The sequence below is a fragment of the Drosophila kikkawai genome, chromosome 2R (assembly GCF_030179895.1).
Source record: "Drosophila kikkawai strain 14028-0561.14 chromosome 2R, DkikHiC1v2, whole genome shotgun sequence".
Lineage (NCBI taxonomy): Eukaryota > Metazoa > Arthropoda > Insecta > Diptera > Drosophilidae > Drosophila > Drosophila kikkawai.
Genome location: NC_091729.1, coordinates 15,334,555 through 15,351,241, shown reverse-complemented (window position 1 = coordinate 15,351,241; position 16,687 = coordinate 15,334,555). Strand labels below are relative to the sequence as shown.

Below are 16,687 nucleotides of genomic sequence, written 5' to 3'. Positions count from 1 at the left end.
AATGTTTGTTTCAACATTGCCGTGACCAGGATTCGAACCTGGGTTACCACGGCCACAACGTGGGGTCCTAACCACTAGACGATCACGGCTACGTCAGGTTGTTGTTTGCCGCTGGCCAAATGACTGCTTTGAGATACACTCAAAAACCAGTGTGTGAATTCACAGCAACAATCTCTGCGTGCTAAAAATAGATAAGATTGTAATAAAAGATATTTTTTATTTATTACAGCAATTAACATATACCAAATCACCTTTAAAAAAAACAATTACTTTGGTTGACTAAATGTTTATGTTTGTTTTTATATACTAAAAATTCAATCTGATAAATAGTAAATAAATGTTAATTAATTATAGGTAAAACTGCAAATTCCTTTCTCTATATTAGTTCGACGTTTGAGTGCCTTTCTCTTTTTAAGTCGAACCAAGAAGTTTGTTCCCCTCCTATGTGAATACACAGGCTTTCATTATGGTTTTCATTACTTAAAGTTTGGTAAAATTGCTTTAGTAGAAAATTTATTAATATAAAAAATGATAAAATAAAAAATAAGCCCAACTCCGTGACAATGTGTATTTCAACATTGCCGTGACCAGGATTCGAACCTGGGTTACCACGGCCACAACGTGGGGTCCTAACCACTAGACGATCACGGCTACGCCGGGCTGTTGAACTTGGCCGGCCAGAAACCAAATCTAAGCCCCATGGTTGAAGAGTGATGTAATGAGTAAATAAAAATCATTATTTGTTTCAAATGTTAATATTAAAAAAAATATACTTTTAAAAAATATGTTTGGGCAGTAACAAATCCATAACTCAAATTTGTATAAAATATGCCCAGAGGGCGCCACATATAATTGGGTGTTATCCAACACTCCTCCGTTGCTGGGACTGCGCGCTTCAACAGCTGTTCCTAATCGAGGTAAAAAAACATAAAAATGGAAAATTTCAACTCGATTGAAATAGCAGATTCTGACGAGGATTCGCCGAGTGAAGTTGGCGATACAATGGATACAATGGATCCGAAGCGCTGCGCCACACCACCGACATCGAGTTCAGCCAAAGCTGCAAACGAACACACCCCTAAAACAACAAAGACCGCTAAGGAACCGGATTCGGCGACCAGCGGGAAACCCTCGCTTTTGAGCGACTCTACCTCACCCTCCTCCTCGACTGATGGCAAGAGCGGTCGCCACAGGTCCAGAAAAAGCCAGCTCCAGGCCAAACGAATGAGTCCCACTGACCTCCAATTCGAGACGATTCCGGGGGAAGAGGGTTCAGAGGCGCCGCCTGCCAAGCATCCCAAACTGGAGAAGGACGCTGCGCTTAAAAAGGAGACAATGAAGGCGTCTATTGCCAAACTCCTGGCCAACGATGAGATTCAGGAGCTGATTAAGCGGATCGCCAGGGAACGGGTACGATGCAATTTCCTGCTGGCTACATACCAGCTCCCAGATATGAATTTCGCCCTCAACACACCACTGGAGACACTTTGCTTCCAGTTCCGGGAGCGCATAAAACAGCGAAGGGGAAACGCCAGTCCCTCAAAGGCAGCTTCAAGCACCTTGGCCGGTGCTGCTGCCCCCTCTACTGCAACCGCATCAAAAGTGTCTGGCAAAGGTATTGTTAAGGCACGACAGCCTCAATCCTAACGCTGATTTAATCCATAAGATACACTACTTAAGAACTTGGGATTTTAATATAAAAAGTATAAGTAAGTAAGTAAGTGTTGAAATATGATTACGTTTTACTACTATGAAGATTGTAACTAATTTGAATAATATTATGTCTTATTAAATATAGAAAACGGTATTATCTGTCTAAATATCCACAATTGACTTTATTATTCATATAAAATAAGTGATAATAAGAGCAAATGCTTGTGACTATTGTAAGCATTGCATTAATCGGGCAAGATAGAAAATAAAATATTTAAGTAATAAATAAATCAACACTTGTTGTTTATTTGCTTTGTGAAGGGAGTATGCGCGAACTTTGCTTTGTTGTGATTGTGTGCGCGCTTGTGAAAACAGTCATTTGGCCGGCCTATTTCAACAGCCCGGCGTAGCCGTGATCGTCTAGTGGTTAGGACCCCACGTTGTGGCCGTGGTAACCCAGGTTCGAATCCTGGTCACGGCAATGTTGAAATACACATTGTCACGGAGTTGGGCTTTTTTTTATTACTTGTTTTTATTTGTTTTTATGTAATTAATTTTATTTTTTTTTAATTATACACGAATTGTATTGGTAACATTTTTTAAAACCCTTAAAATTACTAAATCTTTATATTAAAATACGTCTATGCTGCTAGAGCAAAAAGTGAATGTGCAAAAGCAATCTCTTTTCATGGTTTTCTTAATTTTTGCTGACCGCAAGTAAGGCGGGCCAGGCGGATTTTTGGATCCAGTGCTCCAACACCCGACATAGCCGTGATCGTCTAGTGGTTAGGACCCCACGTTGTGGCCGTGGTAACCCAGGTTCGAATCCTGGTCACGGCAATGTTGAAACAAACATTGTCACGGAGTCGGGGTTTCTTTTTTTTTCAATATTTTATTTTTTAATTAATTATAAATCTAGATCTCGTGGAGCTCAAAGTCAAATACGTTTGTAGCAAATATTTTCTTATAACTTGCTTAGTCAAGAACAGTTCAAAATGGATTATCAAGAAAATAGTGTAGACCCAGACACAAAAGATAACCCTACTGGCAACCATGAAAACAGGTATAAAGCCGAGATATCCAAATTCTATGCAACCATTGCAACGGTTTCGAGAAACATTCGTAAGGACGATTGGACATATCTACAGCGCCACCCGGAGATACGTGCCATAATCCGGGTCATTACCATGGAAGCAATCAATGCCAAGGCATCGAATATCCATCAATTTGTAGCGGATCTATTTAGTTCCGAAAACGACAAGGAATTGATTGAAAAGGTTTCTTTAATAATGTTTTGGAATTACTAATTTAAAAATAAAAATAAAAATAATTTTTAGATAAACAGGCAACTTAAAGCGGTCAACGAAGAGATGAGGGAAGGTATCTGGACCAATGCCGATGGGGCTATGAACTTTCCGGAATCCTCCGAAAACTCCTCAGAAAATAATTCAGATTGTCCAACACCAAAATTAAACGACAACAATCAGAAGGACGAGTTTGTCAAACCAGTTTGTCCAGAAAATTTTAAGCCCAGTTGTAAATAAATTAATTAAGTTTGTGATTGATTACTTCATTGCCCCCTTGGTCACTAGTTACCAGTGAACTTGTGATTTAATAATTATCCTTACTCTGGCATTCTATGATTATTAGCATATTGGCTATAATCATTATATAAAAATTACTTAAATAAATAATAATAAATAAATGAATATTTTAAAAAATAAAAAGCTCAAGTCGTTGCCAGACTATATGTCGAAAAAGTCTGGCAGCACCGAGCTGAAAGGCAGCGTCAAAGAATATAACTTGATAGGAAAAAGGTCATAATTAAGTGTTGTGTAATTAAAATAATTTAATTTATTGCCTCAAGAAAGCCAATTAAATGGTAGTACCCGAGGAGCGCCCGAAAAAACAAATTAAAACGGCGAAAAATCCAGCAGCACCAAGATTTTCTGGTGAGTTGCCCTCCCCTTCTCCGCCTCACGTCCCACACTCCATCTCTTTCCACCCCAACCGCTACTTTTGCGTTTTGTTGTGATCCCGTGCTTCGTACCAAAATAACGGCGTCAAGTGTTTTTTTTTCCCCTAAAACGGTCTGTGTGGCATGTCCAATTACTTAATTAGTTAAAACTCAACTTAAAATAGGTTCAAGTTTAATGTTAAAAAAAAACATATTTTAAATATAATAATTATATAGAAAAAGAAAGAGAAATTCCTAAGATCTACTTTACATCTTATTTAAAACGTGTGGCATGCCCAATTCTGACATTTGATGCAGCATGGCAGCGCAACAACAAATACATCGACATTAACAATTACAACAACAGTAACATCCACACTGACATCAACGCCGGCCGGCGAGCGACAAAACGAAAGCGAAACTTCATTCGTGTCGGGTTTACTTGGAAACGTCGAGTTTTTTTTTTGCTTCAATAGAACAGTTCTTTGCAGCGCGGAGTTGTGCCACCGCAAGGGCTTGGAAAATGCTTCCCCAAGACAGGAAAATTCTGAGGTGACAGCTCCACACCGGGTTACACTTGTCGCCGCGCCTATTTTACATGATTTTGTGTAATAACTAATAATCCCACCCTTCTATTTTCATTCGCAGGCAACATACACGCCAGAACCAGAACCAGAATCCGAACGCGACAGCGGTCTCGCGGCGTTCCAGGTTTAACGGCACCTATCAGCACTCCAAGATGAACAGCAGCTCGAAGGCGGACCCCATCTCGCTGAGCTTCCACGACTCCTGCCTGCGGATGTCGGACGTGCAGCTGCTGCACGGTCCCCACTGGTTGAATGACCAGATCCTGAGCTTCTACTACGAGTATCTGTCGCACGTGAAGTACAAGACCAACAATGACTTGCACTTCATTGCCCCGGAGGTGACACAGTGCATGAAGTACATGGACGACCAGGAGCTGGAGCTCCTGCTTGGCCAGAGCAAGGCCACTAACAAGCCGTTCATCTTCTTTGCGCTGAACGACAATGAGAGCACCGAGGCCGGCGGCACCCACTGGTCGCTGCTGGTCTTCTCGCGTCCAGAGAAGACCTTCTATCACTTTGATTCGTACGGGAACAACAACACGAGCAATTCCGTGGAGCTGATGAACAAGATCAAGGAGCTGCTGGGCCAGCGTCAGGCCAAGTTCCGGCCCATGCGCTGCCTGCAGCAGGCAAATGGCTACGACTGCGGCATCCATGTCATCTGTATGACCGACCACATTGCCGACTACCTGAACAGGTACGAGATGATTGATGGGCTGCCGCCGCTGCATATTGACGCCGTAAAGGCCAAGCGCACCGAGCTGCTGAAACTGATCCTCTCACTGGGCGGCAAGGGATAGAAGCTTCTCCCTGCATCGAGCCAGACTAGTATTAAGAGACCAAATTACGGAATGTAACACCACGCGCGCTCTTTGGAAGAGGCGAAGACACCTGGAGACATGTGAATATGATATCCTTGATATTGCTAATTTTAATTTGTTTAGTTTTGCTCGCCAAGTAAGGATGTTTACTTGGAGGGCTGTGCCAGGCACAAACACACACACATACAGAATAGAAAACAATGGCACCCCATGGAGGCGGTGCCTCCACATAACTAAGTTTGGTCTTGCAAATAAAGATTTGTTTACAACCGACTCATATTCCCCCTTGTTTGTGGCGCCGTCACCGGATTCAGGCTGCAAAAGTAAACACAATTGTCTTGGGTTGCAATTATTTATTATAAATGCACAACGGAAAGGGATCCGCTTGGATCTTTGATTATTTTACGATTAAAAACACATACAAAATAGATATTAATCCACATCAAAAATTGATATTACAACGAGGCACTGGAGTACATACAAGGAATACCTTTAATCGCTGTTCACGCTTTGGGTGGGTGGGTTTTTTTTGCAGGGGGAGTGGAGGAGGAGGAGATTCCCTGACCACTATCTAACAACTAGCTACGCTACATATGCTTGAACCTAGGGCCTGGCCCAGCCCCCGAAGGCTCTCTCTAGCTCCTCGGCCACGGCCAGGCACAGCCGATCTTCGTTAAAGTTGGCTATCACCTGAACTCCCAATGGCAGACCCTCGCTGCCCAGCTTGCCCAGCGGCACAGCGGTGGCCGGGAATCCCAGCACGTTCACAATGCCGGTGTAGGCAAAGTTAATGGGACGCGTGATGGGTTCGTTGTGATAAGGCGCCACTGTGGGATGCGTGGGGTAGATGAGCACCCCGTTATTGCCCAGCAATCGCTGCAGCTCCGTCCTCAGTTCGTTCCTCTTGCGCACCAGATGATCGTACTTGGGAGATCCATGCTTGCACTGGGTACTGTCCATAATCGCTGTCGACAGGCCGATGAACGTGTGCTTGGAGGCGCCAAACAGCCACTTGAAGAGCTCCAGGTAAGTGTTGATGTCGCGTTCCAGGTTACCCAGCTGGTAGGCAAAGCCATGCCCACTGTCATCCCGCATATTGGCAAACCAAATGGCCGCCGACTGACGGAACTGAGGCAGCTGGATACGCTCCACCTTCTGGCTGCCAAACTTCTCGCTCAGATGCTGAGCCACCCGCTTCATGGCCTGAAGGATAATAGTCTATAGTTTCTGGTCATATAGAATATTCGATAAACCATACCTGCCGGAGGTCAGGGTCCACAGCGGAGATCAAGCGGCCCCCGCCATCAGACTCCTGGTAGAAGAACTTCAGCTTGCTGAGGTCCACATCCTTGTCCAGATTGAGTACGGCCGCCTTCTCGCCAGCCATAATCTTTAGCATGGGACGCAGATCCTCGGCAAAGCGCGACATGGGTCCCAGGCCGAGGAATGTATTCTGCTCAGCACTGAATGGTGCCGGGAACTGGCCCACATTGGACACCACCAGCTTGCTGGGCTTGTGACCAAAGATGCCATTGAAGAAGGCCGGCATGCGAATCGAGCCGCCAATATCGGAGCCCAGACCAAACGGAGATGCAGCCGCCGACTGGATGCACCCCTCGCCGCCGCTAGAGCCGCCCACAATGCGATTTGTGTCGTAGGCATTCCTAGTGCGTCCGTGAACCGTATTGTTGCTCTCCCACCACATGCACACCTCCGAAACGTTGGTGAGAGCAAAAGGAATGGCTCCGGCCTTACGCATCAGGGCCATGGCATCGGCATCCTGTGCACCGCGCACATCCCGACGTTCGTACAGGCCGGCAGTGTGAAGCATGCCTAGGGAGAGAAGTTTAAAGTTAATATAATTTCCAGTAGCTGAATCGTAATACTTACCCTTGACGGAAATGCAATCCTTGGTGGTGATGGGCACTCCCAGGAAGGGTTTTTGTTGGGCCAACTCCTCCACGGTGTATTTTCCCGATTTAATCAAGGCATCGGCCTCAGCGGCCTCCTTGAGAGCCTGGTCATAGCGCTCATCCACCACGCAGTTCAGTATGGGATTCACATCCTTGACGCGTCTTATGAAAGATTCCAGCACCTGGACGCTGCTCAACTAGAAAGGAAATGGAAAAATGTAATAAAATATAACAAAAATAACTACCTCAACTCACCTCCTGGCTGCGAATCTTTCTGGCCAGCGAAGAGGCAGACTCCAGCAGAATGGGGTCTGTGATCGGAGGAACTCTCTCGCCCTTGGGGCCATAGATCAGCCGGAAAATGAAGCGAATGAAGGTCTGGAGAATTCCAAAAACGTAGCCACCAATGGCCTGGGTCAGCGGAACGCTCTGTGCCATTTTGCAGGGGCTATAGGAATGTTGCTACTGGGGAATCACAAGGGGAATTGTGTGTGGCTGAGTGTCAGTGCTGCCTTGTGGTCTGTCCCATGAGTTGGTGCTCTGGAAAATGCATATTAAATTATTATTATTATCGTAAAGTATGTACATACAAAATCTATATATACACTTTTAAAAGGCATAAATAAATGGCGTTGCTTTTGCAATTTCAACAGGTTTATCAGCGAGAAAATTATAAATATTTCCAGAGCTTTGTGTGGATAATATATATAGGTCGAAGCAGCTATACTTAATGGCCAGCAAAAAGTGTATGTTCTTGATTTTATAGTCGGTTTATATAGCTATTAACTTTATGAATTAATGGGTTCCTCAAAGGAAATATGAAATTTTCCCATTAGGAAATACTTTCTACTACATAAACCTAAAATAATCTGTGAATCTAGCGTAAGTGAAGGTTATTGTAGGGTATTATATGTAGGGGTAGCGTGCCTGTCATTCGAGGCAAAGGAAATCGATTTGCTCGTGTCTGGGTCGAGATATAACTTAATAGCTCCGCCACTTAATTGGGGTGTCCCAGATAGGCCATGTCCACACCTGTGGCAGTTGATGACTCATAACATTATTAAACACGCTGAAAAATAGGGAAAACTCAAACAAAACAGCCAGTAATTCATTCAGTAAATTGGTAAAAATTTTCAAAAATAAACAAAAAGCTTAAAAACGCAGTAAAATGTTACAAAATAACAACTGCGGCGTTGATAATTAAATTAAGAAAAGGGGAGAAACGTATCTTTTACTCTCTTAAAAAGAATCTAATGAAAACTTTTGCCTGCTCGCTCTCTTTGAATATATATTGTTTAAACAAACGACTCTAGTGTTTAAATTGTAAACAATTTTCGCTCTATGCAAAAACAAACAGCGGAAACTTTCAAGTCGGCAATAGATTCAGACAGAGGTTTGGTTTATATCAAATATTGGATCTACAATCTAATGTTCTAGGGCCATATGTTCGCTGGAACTTGATTTTGTGTTATCTTATCGACAGAGCGTGTTGTTGAGACAGCTAATTCGCTGCTTAAATAGGGGAAAGATTCTGACACAAAGAGTCTGATGAGAGTGAGCGTGAACCTCCATGAACTTGGACGAGCCCCAACCAAAGGCCGAGGTCATAAGCCCACTACTATCGACATCGAAGCTTACACCTCTTCCCCAACTATATTTATTGTTCTCTCAAAAAGTAATAGGGAATAATGATAAGAGTCTGGGAGTGAGTCACAGGTCTCGGCTGGCTTTTTTGTTTATAACGCCCGCTGTTGACGATAAAAAAAAGGCAATAACTTAACCATTATGGCACAATCCGAGTGCTGCTCTGTACTTGATTAGCAACAATTCAAAGTTCTAATAATTGCTTATCGCTTTGTTTGAATTCCTAGTGGGGCTCTTATCGCAACATGTTGCCTCAGTGAGTGGCTGCGTTTCGCAACATATCAGAGCTCGTCTCCAGGCCGCTAATTGAATTGCCAGACATTCGAATGCGAAGAGTGCATTATAATCAATTTTACAAACTTAAAAACTGAGCAGGAGCTGTATTTAACTCAGGGGGGGAATATAAATGTGATTTTGACTTTTAAGGGGATACAAAATTTGGAAAGCTACAAGGTACAAGTCCTAATTTCATGCCATTTCAAAGAAGAACGGAAGCTATCTTGGGGAAGCATAAGTCTGATTATCCTGAAATTTTAAAAATATCATAACTATGCCAAAAATACATTGATTTTAATTAGGAAATCAAAATATTTAATTTACTTTAATTTTATTTAAAATAAGAAAGAATAGAAAGGAAATTATCGTAGCTTTTGGCAATGAAAACAAACTAATACAAACATATTTTTTTTTTCTACAAATTTAAAAGTATAAAATCATAACATAGATAAAGCTTGGTTTAGCTTTTACTTTAAGATTAATAAAAATCCACAAATAGAATCTTGATGAACTTGAGACCTGTATCACCTTCCAGTTTCAGCTGTAAATCCCCCCCATCACTAGACTCGGTTAAAGGTCAATAGGCGGCAGTGATGCGAAACGATAATCGAGGCGTAATCAGCGCTTTAAGTGGACAATCCGATAAGATTAGCCATAAATACTTGTCTCACTTTTTGGCAATTTTTGCACAACAAAAATATATTCCCTTGTAATTTACGAGATCTGTTGCTTCCAATTGGACCCCTAGAAATTGAAAACAACAATCTCACTTAATTGCATGCCATTTCTAATTAGAAATCAAGGGGCTGCGTGTATCTATTGATTTCCAACTAGAACCCGTGCTGCATCAGTATGTGTGATATACACAAATGAGGTGGAAAAGCAAAAGCCACGACCGGCGGCGATGCCAGGAGGTGGGCGGGGGGCAATGCCCGGGGCGTGTGCCAGTGACATCATTTCTGGATAACTCGCCATTTCTAGCATATGCTTTGTTTGGATTACTAATTCATCAAGTGTCATTTTGCACTTGCTGTGCATGTGTGTGTGTGTGAGTGTCTGTGTGCTTGGGCGCGCGCGAAAATAAAAGAGGCCCAAGACAATGAAGCTCTGGTATGTCATTTAAAATCTCATAACTGATGCGACACCGAGCACAGGAATTGTTCGTTTCCATTGCATAAGGACAATGCTAAAACTGCACTTTGTTCAGCTTCTACGGAAAACCGGTCGGCCACAGATTAGCGGTTACTACTTCGCGCGTACGTGTGGGTGTGCACTTAAAACACGCAATTACGCCTCGCAGCGCTGCTGTGAAATTGCACAAATGTCCAAGATAAACAGATATACACACCGCACTCGAGAACGGCAGAAAAACAAAAACAAAATCACAATTTACCGCTGGAACGATGTTGTCGATCAGATGGTTTAAAATACTTTGTCCGTCTTTCGAGTGCGGTGTGACCAGGTGTTTCTACAAAATCCATAAGCGCAGTGTGCCCGCCGGCTGTTCTTTCTATTCTTGTTATCGATATATCGATTTCTGTAGATGGCTCCATCGATTAAGTGTCGATTATAGCTATAAGTGGCAACCCTAGCCCCGCAACAATTCGAGTTTGACGCTGAATTCTGGCAATGTAATTTTGTGATATTTTCCAACCGTATGTGAAACGTAAAACTAGTTTAGAAGTTGGTGATATTACCTCTCGCCATGAGCATCAAGAGCCCGGCCCTGCAGCTGGCCGAGCCGCAGCTGGCCAAGCTAACCAGTGAGTCGGAGGAGATCAGGATGCGCGCCCTTAACCAGGTGGAGACGCGCTTCATGCGCTGCCTGCAGTTGGGCGAGACAATTGACTTCAAGCCAATGATGTTGATGAAGCAACTCATCCGCTGGTTCGGACAAACGCCACATCTCGCTGCGGACAGAGTCTTGGCCATTATGCTGGAGCTGCTGCGCTCAGAGTACGGCAGCGTGGTGGTACGCAAGATTACCTACGACCGGCTGTCGACGGAGCTGGGTAAGGTGCGGCGCATTCTGCGATCGCTGGAGTCCGAGCGGGTTACCGATCTGCTTGACGACCTCCAGTATTTGCTGCTCCAAAAGTACAACATCCGCCTGGAGACACCGTCGGGGTCTTCGATTAGTTCTGTTAATGTGACCACCGAGGGAACAGAGTCGGTGACCAGCAGCATTAGCATTGTAAAGGACACTCTCAAGCCGGAGGATTACGAGCCCGCTTGGTCGCAGCCCTGTCCGGAGGATGTGGCCAGCTTGCAGAGCATGATAAATATGCCACGAAACGAAGGGACCGATGCCATCGAGGTGCAGGTGCAGCTTACACAACTGACCATCAGGATGGGCGACTACCCGGCGGAGTACCTTCTGCAGCCGCCATACACTTTCCTGATCCTGGTGCAGCTTCAGCAGCGCCGCGACGGCTGCCTGCTGCATGTGAACCGGGCGATCATAGCGTACTTAAAACAGCTCCAGCGCCGCATTGAGATTCGCTGCACTACCATGTGCTATGCGAATAGTCTGGATGCTCCCGGATCGCTCGCCAGGCAACTGAGGGTTGAGAGCGCCCTGTCACTGGTGCTGAACAACTGCCTCGACCTGGTTATGAAGTGCTCCGATAACGACAAGTGGCATGTCCTGGAGCTGGTCAAGCAGGCGGTCAAGACATACAAAGTACTCAAGGTGGGTATAGCGCCAGGTGTCACCACTCGATTCGGGGACATGGTCAGGAAGCTGCTCAAATTCTGCAGCAGCCGGACCGGCACTAAGTTGAGCGAGCTGGTCAGCTCCCTGATGGTTCCCCGGCTGCAGTCGCTGATCTTCAACGACCAGCTGCTGGAGATAATGCTCCTGAACATCAATTATGACAAGATGTTGAATAGCGCTCAGGCCAACTCCCTCATAAAGCCCATTCTCATGGACACTTGCTTCCTGAGCCTGCCAGGTCGCCAGAGCGCGCTGGGCGACCTTAAGGGCGTGGCCTTGATGAACTCCACGGATGATGACCATTTGAGGAAGCTGAAAATTGCCTACATGAGCGCACTGGATCAATTCCAGTCAACGACCCAGATGAAGGCTCCGTTGCTGATCGAAGCGAATGCGGTGCTTGTGGTGGTCAACCAGCTGGGCAGTAAGAGGCTGGTGAAGCAGCTATTCGACGCCGTTGTAGAGTGCACCCCGCTCTATCCTGGCAATCTGAAGCTAAAGATTAAGGCCCAGACGGTGCTTTGGACCTTGGTGGACTTGCCCGATAAGCAGCTCCGCTGGTTTCTTTACGGCCTGATGCGCAATCCGGTGACAAGTCATTTTCATGCCTTTATGACCAAGACGGTGTACATGCCAGGCTGCACCAATTTGGAGCTAGTGCGTCAGGGCATTCTCGGATTGCCGCTGACCAGCAGGTTCCTTCAAAAACTGATCGTCCAGAGTTGGGACATGGAGGCGCCGCAGAATGTGAGGCAGTGGTGCCTCGATTACTTCATCCTGCTCTTCAAGCTGCATAACTTTGTGGGGCAGCAGGACCTTCAGAATATTATCCAAATAGTTTATCCTCTGCTGCCGCTGCTGATCTGCCGCACCATCTCGGACACTCAGCTGACGCACGCTATCTGGGCGCTTTGGCATCCCAATACTTGCATGATAAAAGCGCCACCGAATCTGCGGATATTCGTCTGCTACCTTTTCCATCCGCACATTGAGGTCAGACATAAGGCTCCCATCCCAATTAACTTAATCCTGCAGGCGTTGGATATGAAAAAGAAGAGCCTGACCCCCCGCGATCAGTTGGTACACAAGTGGACGGACCCGGATATCTGCCTGATAAAGCCGCCGTTGAATTATAAAGAAATCTTCGCGAAGCCCACTGAGGAAGCCTTTCAGGGACAGCGCAGCTTGGATGCCCTGATGGGGTTGCTGGAGACCAAGGACCTGCGGCCATCTATCAGAAAGTCCTCAATGGCTCAGCTAAATGTGCTGCTCCGAAATTGGAAGGCCTGCGAGTGCTTTAACTCAAAGAAAGCCTTCAGCATGATTGTTTCTTCCCTGCCAATTGGCTTGGAGACACATCCCGGCGATCCTGCAGAGGTGCTGGTGCCAGCCGTTAGTATTTTGCTGAAGATGATGCTACAAAATGCGGATTTTCGTAATCAGGTAGCCTACATGCCCGAGATGTACATGAACCTGGTCCGTGCTATGGTGCTGTTGCCCCACGAGGAGGAGTTGCGGCAAAATGCCAGCATCTGCCTCTTCGTGATGCTCTTCTACGACGATATCATTGCCACCGAGGACAAGCTGGTGATTGCAGTACAACTGGGTGGCCTGATGTCGCCAGTCACCCATGAAGTGGAAATCCCAGTTCCACACAGCCCCGTTACCGAAGGTGTAAGTGCACAGCAGCGCCTGGATAAGGCCTATTTTGGGGATGATGAGACCGCCTCTGGCCAGCATTGGCGCCTGTTTTTGTGTCACTACCTACGCAAGGTCATGACACAAGAGAGCATGCAGGCCTTGGACATCAGGAGTGAGCTTAAGATGAACCTGGGTGACGTGGCCATGATGCAGGCCTCGGAACCAGACGTACAGCTGCGCAATCAGCTGATGGCGGCGAGTAACTGCAGCAGTCACGAAGCCCTGCAGCAGAAGCTCGATGTCATTCAGTTGTTCCTGGTCCATCTGCGCAGCTCTATACCGGACTCGGAGGGCCAGAGTTTATGGCAGCTGATCAACAAATACATACGCTCGGCCCCAGCCAACGATGCGGATTGTAAGCTCTACATGTCACTGCTGGAACTGTGCCTCACCTGCCTCAGCTTCTCCCATGACCAGGTGATCAAGGGGCTGAACGAGGCCCTCGAAACGGATCCGAATCACAGTTTCCTTTTGCTGCTGCAGGATAGGAGTATATCCCTGGACGTGCTGCACCTAATAGGCCAGTGTCTGGAGCAGCTGCTGGCCAACGAGAACGAGATTCGCTTGAAGTGGCATGGCAAGTTGTTCCTTCAGCTGAGTTCGATGGCCAGGAAGCACTTTGAGATCCGGCAGCTGCAGCATGTGCGCTGTATACTGGGCATCCTGAGGCGCCTGAGCGAGCGGGAGCTGATGCTCAGCAGTGTCCAGGTGAAGGTGAGTACTCCACCTCAAGTTGATCAATTTCTATACAAAATTTAATGAACAATTGTTGTGATTTCAGCACTATTGTCAGCACTTTATGCAGCTGTCCAGCGATCTGAGAACCTCAACGCAGACGGGAGCCCAGTGGCTGCGCGACTGTCTACACATCATTTGCGAACTCCACTTGCTCCAACCCTCCGGGAAGACCACGAACAGCATATACGAGCCGGGTGTGGCCAATAAGGTTCTACGCTATCTGTTGGGACTCTGCGGGCACAGCGATAGCGATGTGCGTGCCCTCTCCTGGGTCCTGATGGCCGACTGGCTCGGCTGCTGCGATGTGAAGATGGAGAGCATTCTGCCGGGCTTAAACTTTCTGCCTGGCGGACTGCCAGCCTGCTGCCTGACCACGCTATTGGACGTTCATGAAGTGATGCTGGTCAGAGTGCTGGCCGGCAGAGTATTCATCCGGCTGATGCCGCTGGTGGGAGCCGAGGCATGCGTGGATATTTTGCGGAATCACACCTTTCTGAAGGATGCCTCATGGGCTCTGAGGACGCTGCATGTGTCTCCCCATCTGGACAAGCAGCCGGCGGGAGAGCAGCACTCCTGCGAGATAATCAGCTGCTATGTTTCTATATGCATCAGCATGGTAAGCCTCGACCCGGAGTGGTGCAGCAGTACACTGTGCCAGCATAGTTTCATGAGTGGCCTCAGTGATGTGTTTAAGACGCCACCGCCGACACTAGACCAGTATTCGAATGCCTTCTTTGAACTGTGTGCCGAGCACATTTGCGAGCTGTATGCCCTCTGCTATGTGAATAACTTTGAGTACCTCCAGAGGAGCATCTGCCGCGACACCGTTTTTTTGGAGAGCTTCCTTGCGCTAATTAACTATGTGACGGACGTGGACCAGCAGGGTCAGCTATTTAAGCTGCTCCTAGTGTTCTGCAAGGACTCGAATGCATTTTCATACCTTTGCGCGGAGTTGGAGAAGAGGCCAGGCTTCTTCATAGACTTTTTCCTGATTGGACTGCATAAATCAGCCCTGGGAACCGATCTCAGGCGCTACACGCTCAAGTGCCTGGCCATGATCTTTCTGAAAACACAGAGTGCTCCTTTGGTAAATAAGCTGGAGCAATATGTTGTGCCCTTGTCTCCGAATCGTGACCCAAGTAAACCTCCCTACACCGAGAAGGAATTAGTTGGAAACAATGTCAAGGCAATTGCCTTCATTTACCGAATCCTGGAGGATCAATTCCTTTGCTATTATATGGACAAAAGAACAAATACTTTTCTGGAAGCCGTCGATCCTGGGCACGTTCAGGTCTGTGAAACCTTCGGTGTCTTCCTGAAGTACTCCAAGGAGGCTGCCTCCATAGCCGACGAGGCGCTTCTGGTGGATCGGTTACTGATTATGTTCAATGCATTTCTGAAGGACGACAAATTCGGGAATGCCTCAGCCTATGTAAGACGCGTGGGCGCCCATAAGACACAGCAAATCCTGGGCAATCTCTTGGTGCTGCTTAAAATGATGTCGCAGTGGTTTAGCTCGCCCCATTCGGTGCTCAAGGGGACCTCGTCTGCGGCCCTAATGGTGAACATATTGGTCCGTCTCTGGCCGTGGCTATCGCACTCGGCGGAGCTGAAGCAACTTGTCGTCCAGGTGGTCATGTTCCTCACCGAGTACTCCTTTGAGATGTGCAAGCAGACCTCACAGATTCAGCCTGAGCAATCACATTCCCTGCTTCAGTTGATGTCCCGCGTGGCTGACTTTGAGACCACCAGGAAGGAGCCCAACGCTGGAGCATTTGGCGAGGGAACTTGCATAATTCCCGCCCTGAGGGTCATGAGCAATTGCTGTTCCTGCTCCGAGGGCCGCCTCAGCCTGTCCAAGATGCACGTGCTGGACATGTTCGATACGATTCTGCCCGCTAATCCTTCGGTTAGCAAGGTGCGACCCCAGGTGGTTCGGGCTTGGCTGGCCTTTTGGGAAGTCTACTCCCGCTACGATGTGGGCGCCAAGGCGTGTCACCTGCACTCCCTGATGAACATTGTCCGACGCCTGTCGCCACTGGACGACCGGAGGATTCTGAGTCTTCGCATCATTCGCAACATGAGCTTCTTTAATAACAACCGCACTGTGCTCACGGATATGACAGAGTTCATAAATATGCTGCGCGATATTCTTAATCAACCGGTGATGCAGAAGGATGCCTCCAGTGAACAGGGCCTGATCTCGTTCGAGGAACACCGCCTGGCGGTGCTGATGCTGTACAAACTCTTCGGCTACGGGGCCAAGTACAAGGCCAAGCTGCGTGGCACTAAGCTAATGCAACTGCTGACCCACCTCAAGGATCATATGGAAGGCATGAAGACTGAGAAAGAGGATCGATTTCCAGACATTCCCTATGCAGAAGAGCTCCTCGGGCTGCTGACCAATTTCTTGGAGGCGGTGGAAGAGTAGAAGACGAAGCTGACAAGGTACAAAGCAAGGGACTATTTTATTTATAATGAAGTTATTGTTTTTGTTTTTTAATATGTACTTTTTTGAAATGAACATTAAATTATTTTTAATACCTTATTTGAGCGAAAATGAACTAAGAAAGTGCATTTATAATAATTTAAACGAATGAAGTTTTTATTATTTAATTTAAAGATTTTTAAAATTTAATATTGGGTAAATGTAAGCTTCTGCTAGAAGTCCCATTGCCATC

General features: G+C 46.5%; 5 protein-coding genes and 4 non-coding genes across 10 annotated transcripts; 6 read left to right on the top strand and 3 right to left on the bottom strand.

Moving 5' to 3' along the window:
* Positions 1–17: 17 nt before the first annotated feature.
* On the bottom strand, positions 18–89 carry TRNAH-GUG (transfer RNA histidin (anticodon GUG)). Its single transcript has one exon. It is a non-coding gene; the product is annotated as a tRNA-His (tRNA).
* A 490-nt stretch (positions 90–579) lies between these two features.
* TRNAH-GUG (transfer RNA histidin (anticodon GUG)) lies at positions 580–651 on the bottom strand. The gene has a single exon. It is a non-coding gene; the product is annotated as a tRNA-His (tRNA).
* Positions 652–886: 235 nt separating this feature from the next.
* LOC108082350 (uncharacterized) lies at positions 887–1,822 on the top strand. The gene has a single exon (XM_017177686.3). It carries the CDS (start codon positions 934–936, stop codon positions 1,645–1,647), a length of 714 nt encoding a protein of 237 aa, XP_017033175.1. The 5' UTR covers positions 887–933; the 3' UTR covers positions 1,648–1,822.
* Positions 1,823–2,062: 240 nt separating this feature from the next.
* Positions 2,063–2,134, top strand: TRNAH-GUG (transfer RNA histidin (anticodon GUG)). The gene has a single exon. It is a non-coding gene; the product is annotated as a tRNA-His (tRNA).
* A 287-nt stretch (positions 2,135–2,421) lies between these two features.
* TRNAH-GUG (transfer RNA histidin (anticodon GUG)) lies at positions 2,422–2,493 on the top strand. The gene has a single exon. It is a non-coding gene; the product is annotated as a tRNA-His (tRNA).
* Positions 2,494–2,585: 92 nt separating this feature from the next.
* LOC108082390 (uncharacterized) lies at positions 2,586–3,221 on the top strand. The gene is made up of 2 exons (XM_017177735.3): positions 2,586–2,930; positions 2,991–3,221. The coding sequence occupies exons 1-2, from the start codon at positions 2,649–2,651 to the stop codon at positions 3,195–3,197; spliced, it is 489 nt and encodes a 162-aa protein (XP_017033224.1). The 5' UTR covers positions 2,586–2,648; the 3' UTR covers positions 3,198–3,221.
* A 207-nt stretch (positions 3,222–3,428) lies between these two features.
* Positions 3,429–5,291, top strand: Den1 (Deneddylase 1). Of its 2 annotated transcripts, none has more exons than XM_017177803.2 (2): positions 3,429–3,605; positions 4,259–5,291. In XM_017177803.2, the coding sequence occupies exon 2, from the start codon at positions 4,350–4,352 to the stop codon at positions 4,995–4,997; it is 648 nt and encodes a 215-aa protein (XP_017033292.1). In that variant the 5' UTR covers positions 3,429–3,605; positions 4,259–4,349; the 3' UTR covers positions 4,998–5,291. The 2 variants fall into 2 exon arrangements, with proteins under 2 accessions (XP_017033292.1, XP_017033291.1); XM_017177802.3 differs by lacking the exon at positions 3,429–3,605 and adding an exon at positions 3,944–4,162.
* A 60-nt stretch (positions 5,292–5,351) lies between these two features.
* On the bottom strand, positions 5,352–10,354 carry LOC108082431 (fatty-acid amide hydrolase 2-A). Its single transcript, XM_017177801.3, has 5 exons — positions 10,245–10,354; positions 7,187–7,471; positions 6,909–7,128; positions 6,277–6,851; positions 5,352–6,221 (listed from the first exon to the last, which is right to left on the bottom strand). The coding sequence occupies exons 2-5, from the start codon at positions 7,367–7,369 to the stop codon at positions 5,622–5,624; spliced, it is 1,578 nt and encodes a 525-aa protein (XP_017033290.1). The 5' UTR covers positions 7,370–7,471; positions 10,245–10,354; the 3' UTR covers positions 5,352–5,621.
* A 93-nt stretch (positions 10,355–10,447) lies between these two features.
* On the top strand, positions 10,448–16,554 carry ana3 (anastral spindle 3). Its single transcript, XM_017177799.3, has 2 exons — positions 10,448–13,982; positions 14,050–16,554. Exons 1-2 carry the CDS (start codon positions 10,557–10,559, stop codon positions 16,435–16,437), a joined length of 5,814 nt encoding a protein of 1,937 aa, XP_017033288.1. The 5' UTR covers positions 10,448–10,556; the 3' UTR covers positions 16,438–16,554.
* Positions 16,555–16,687: the final 133 nt, after the last annotated feature.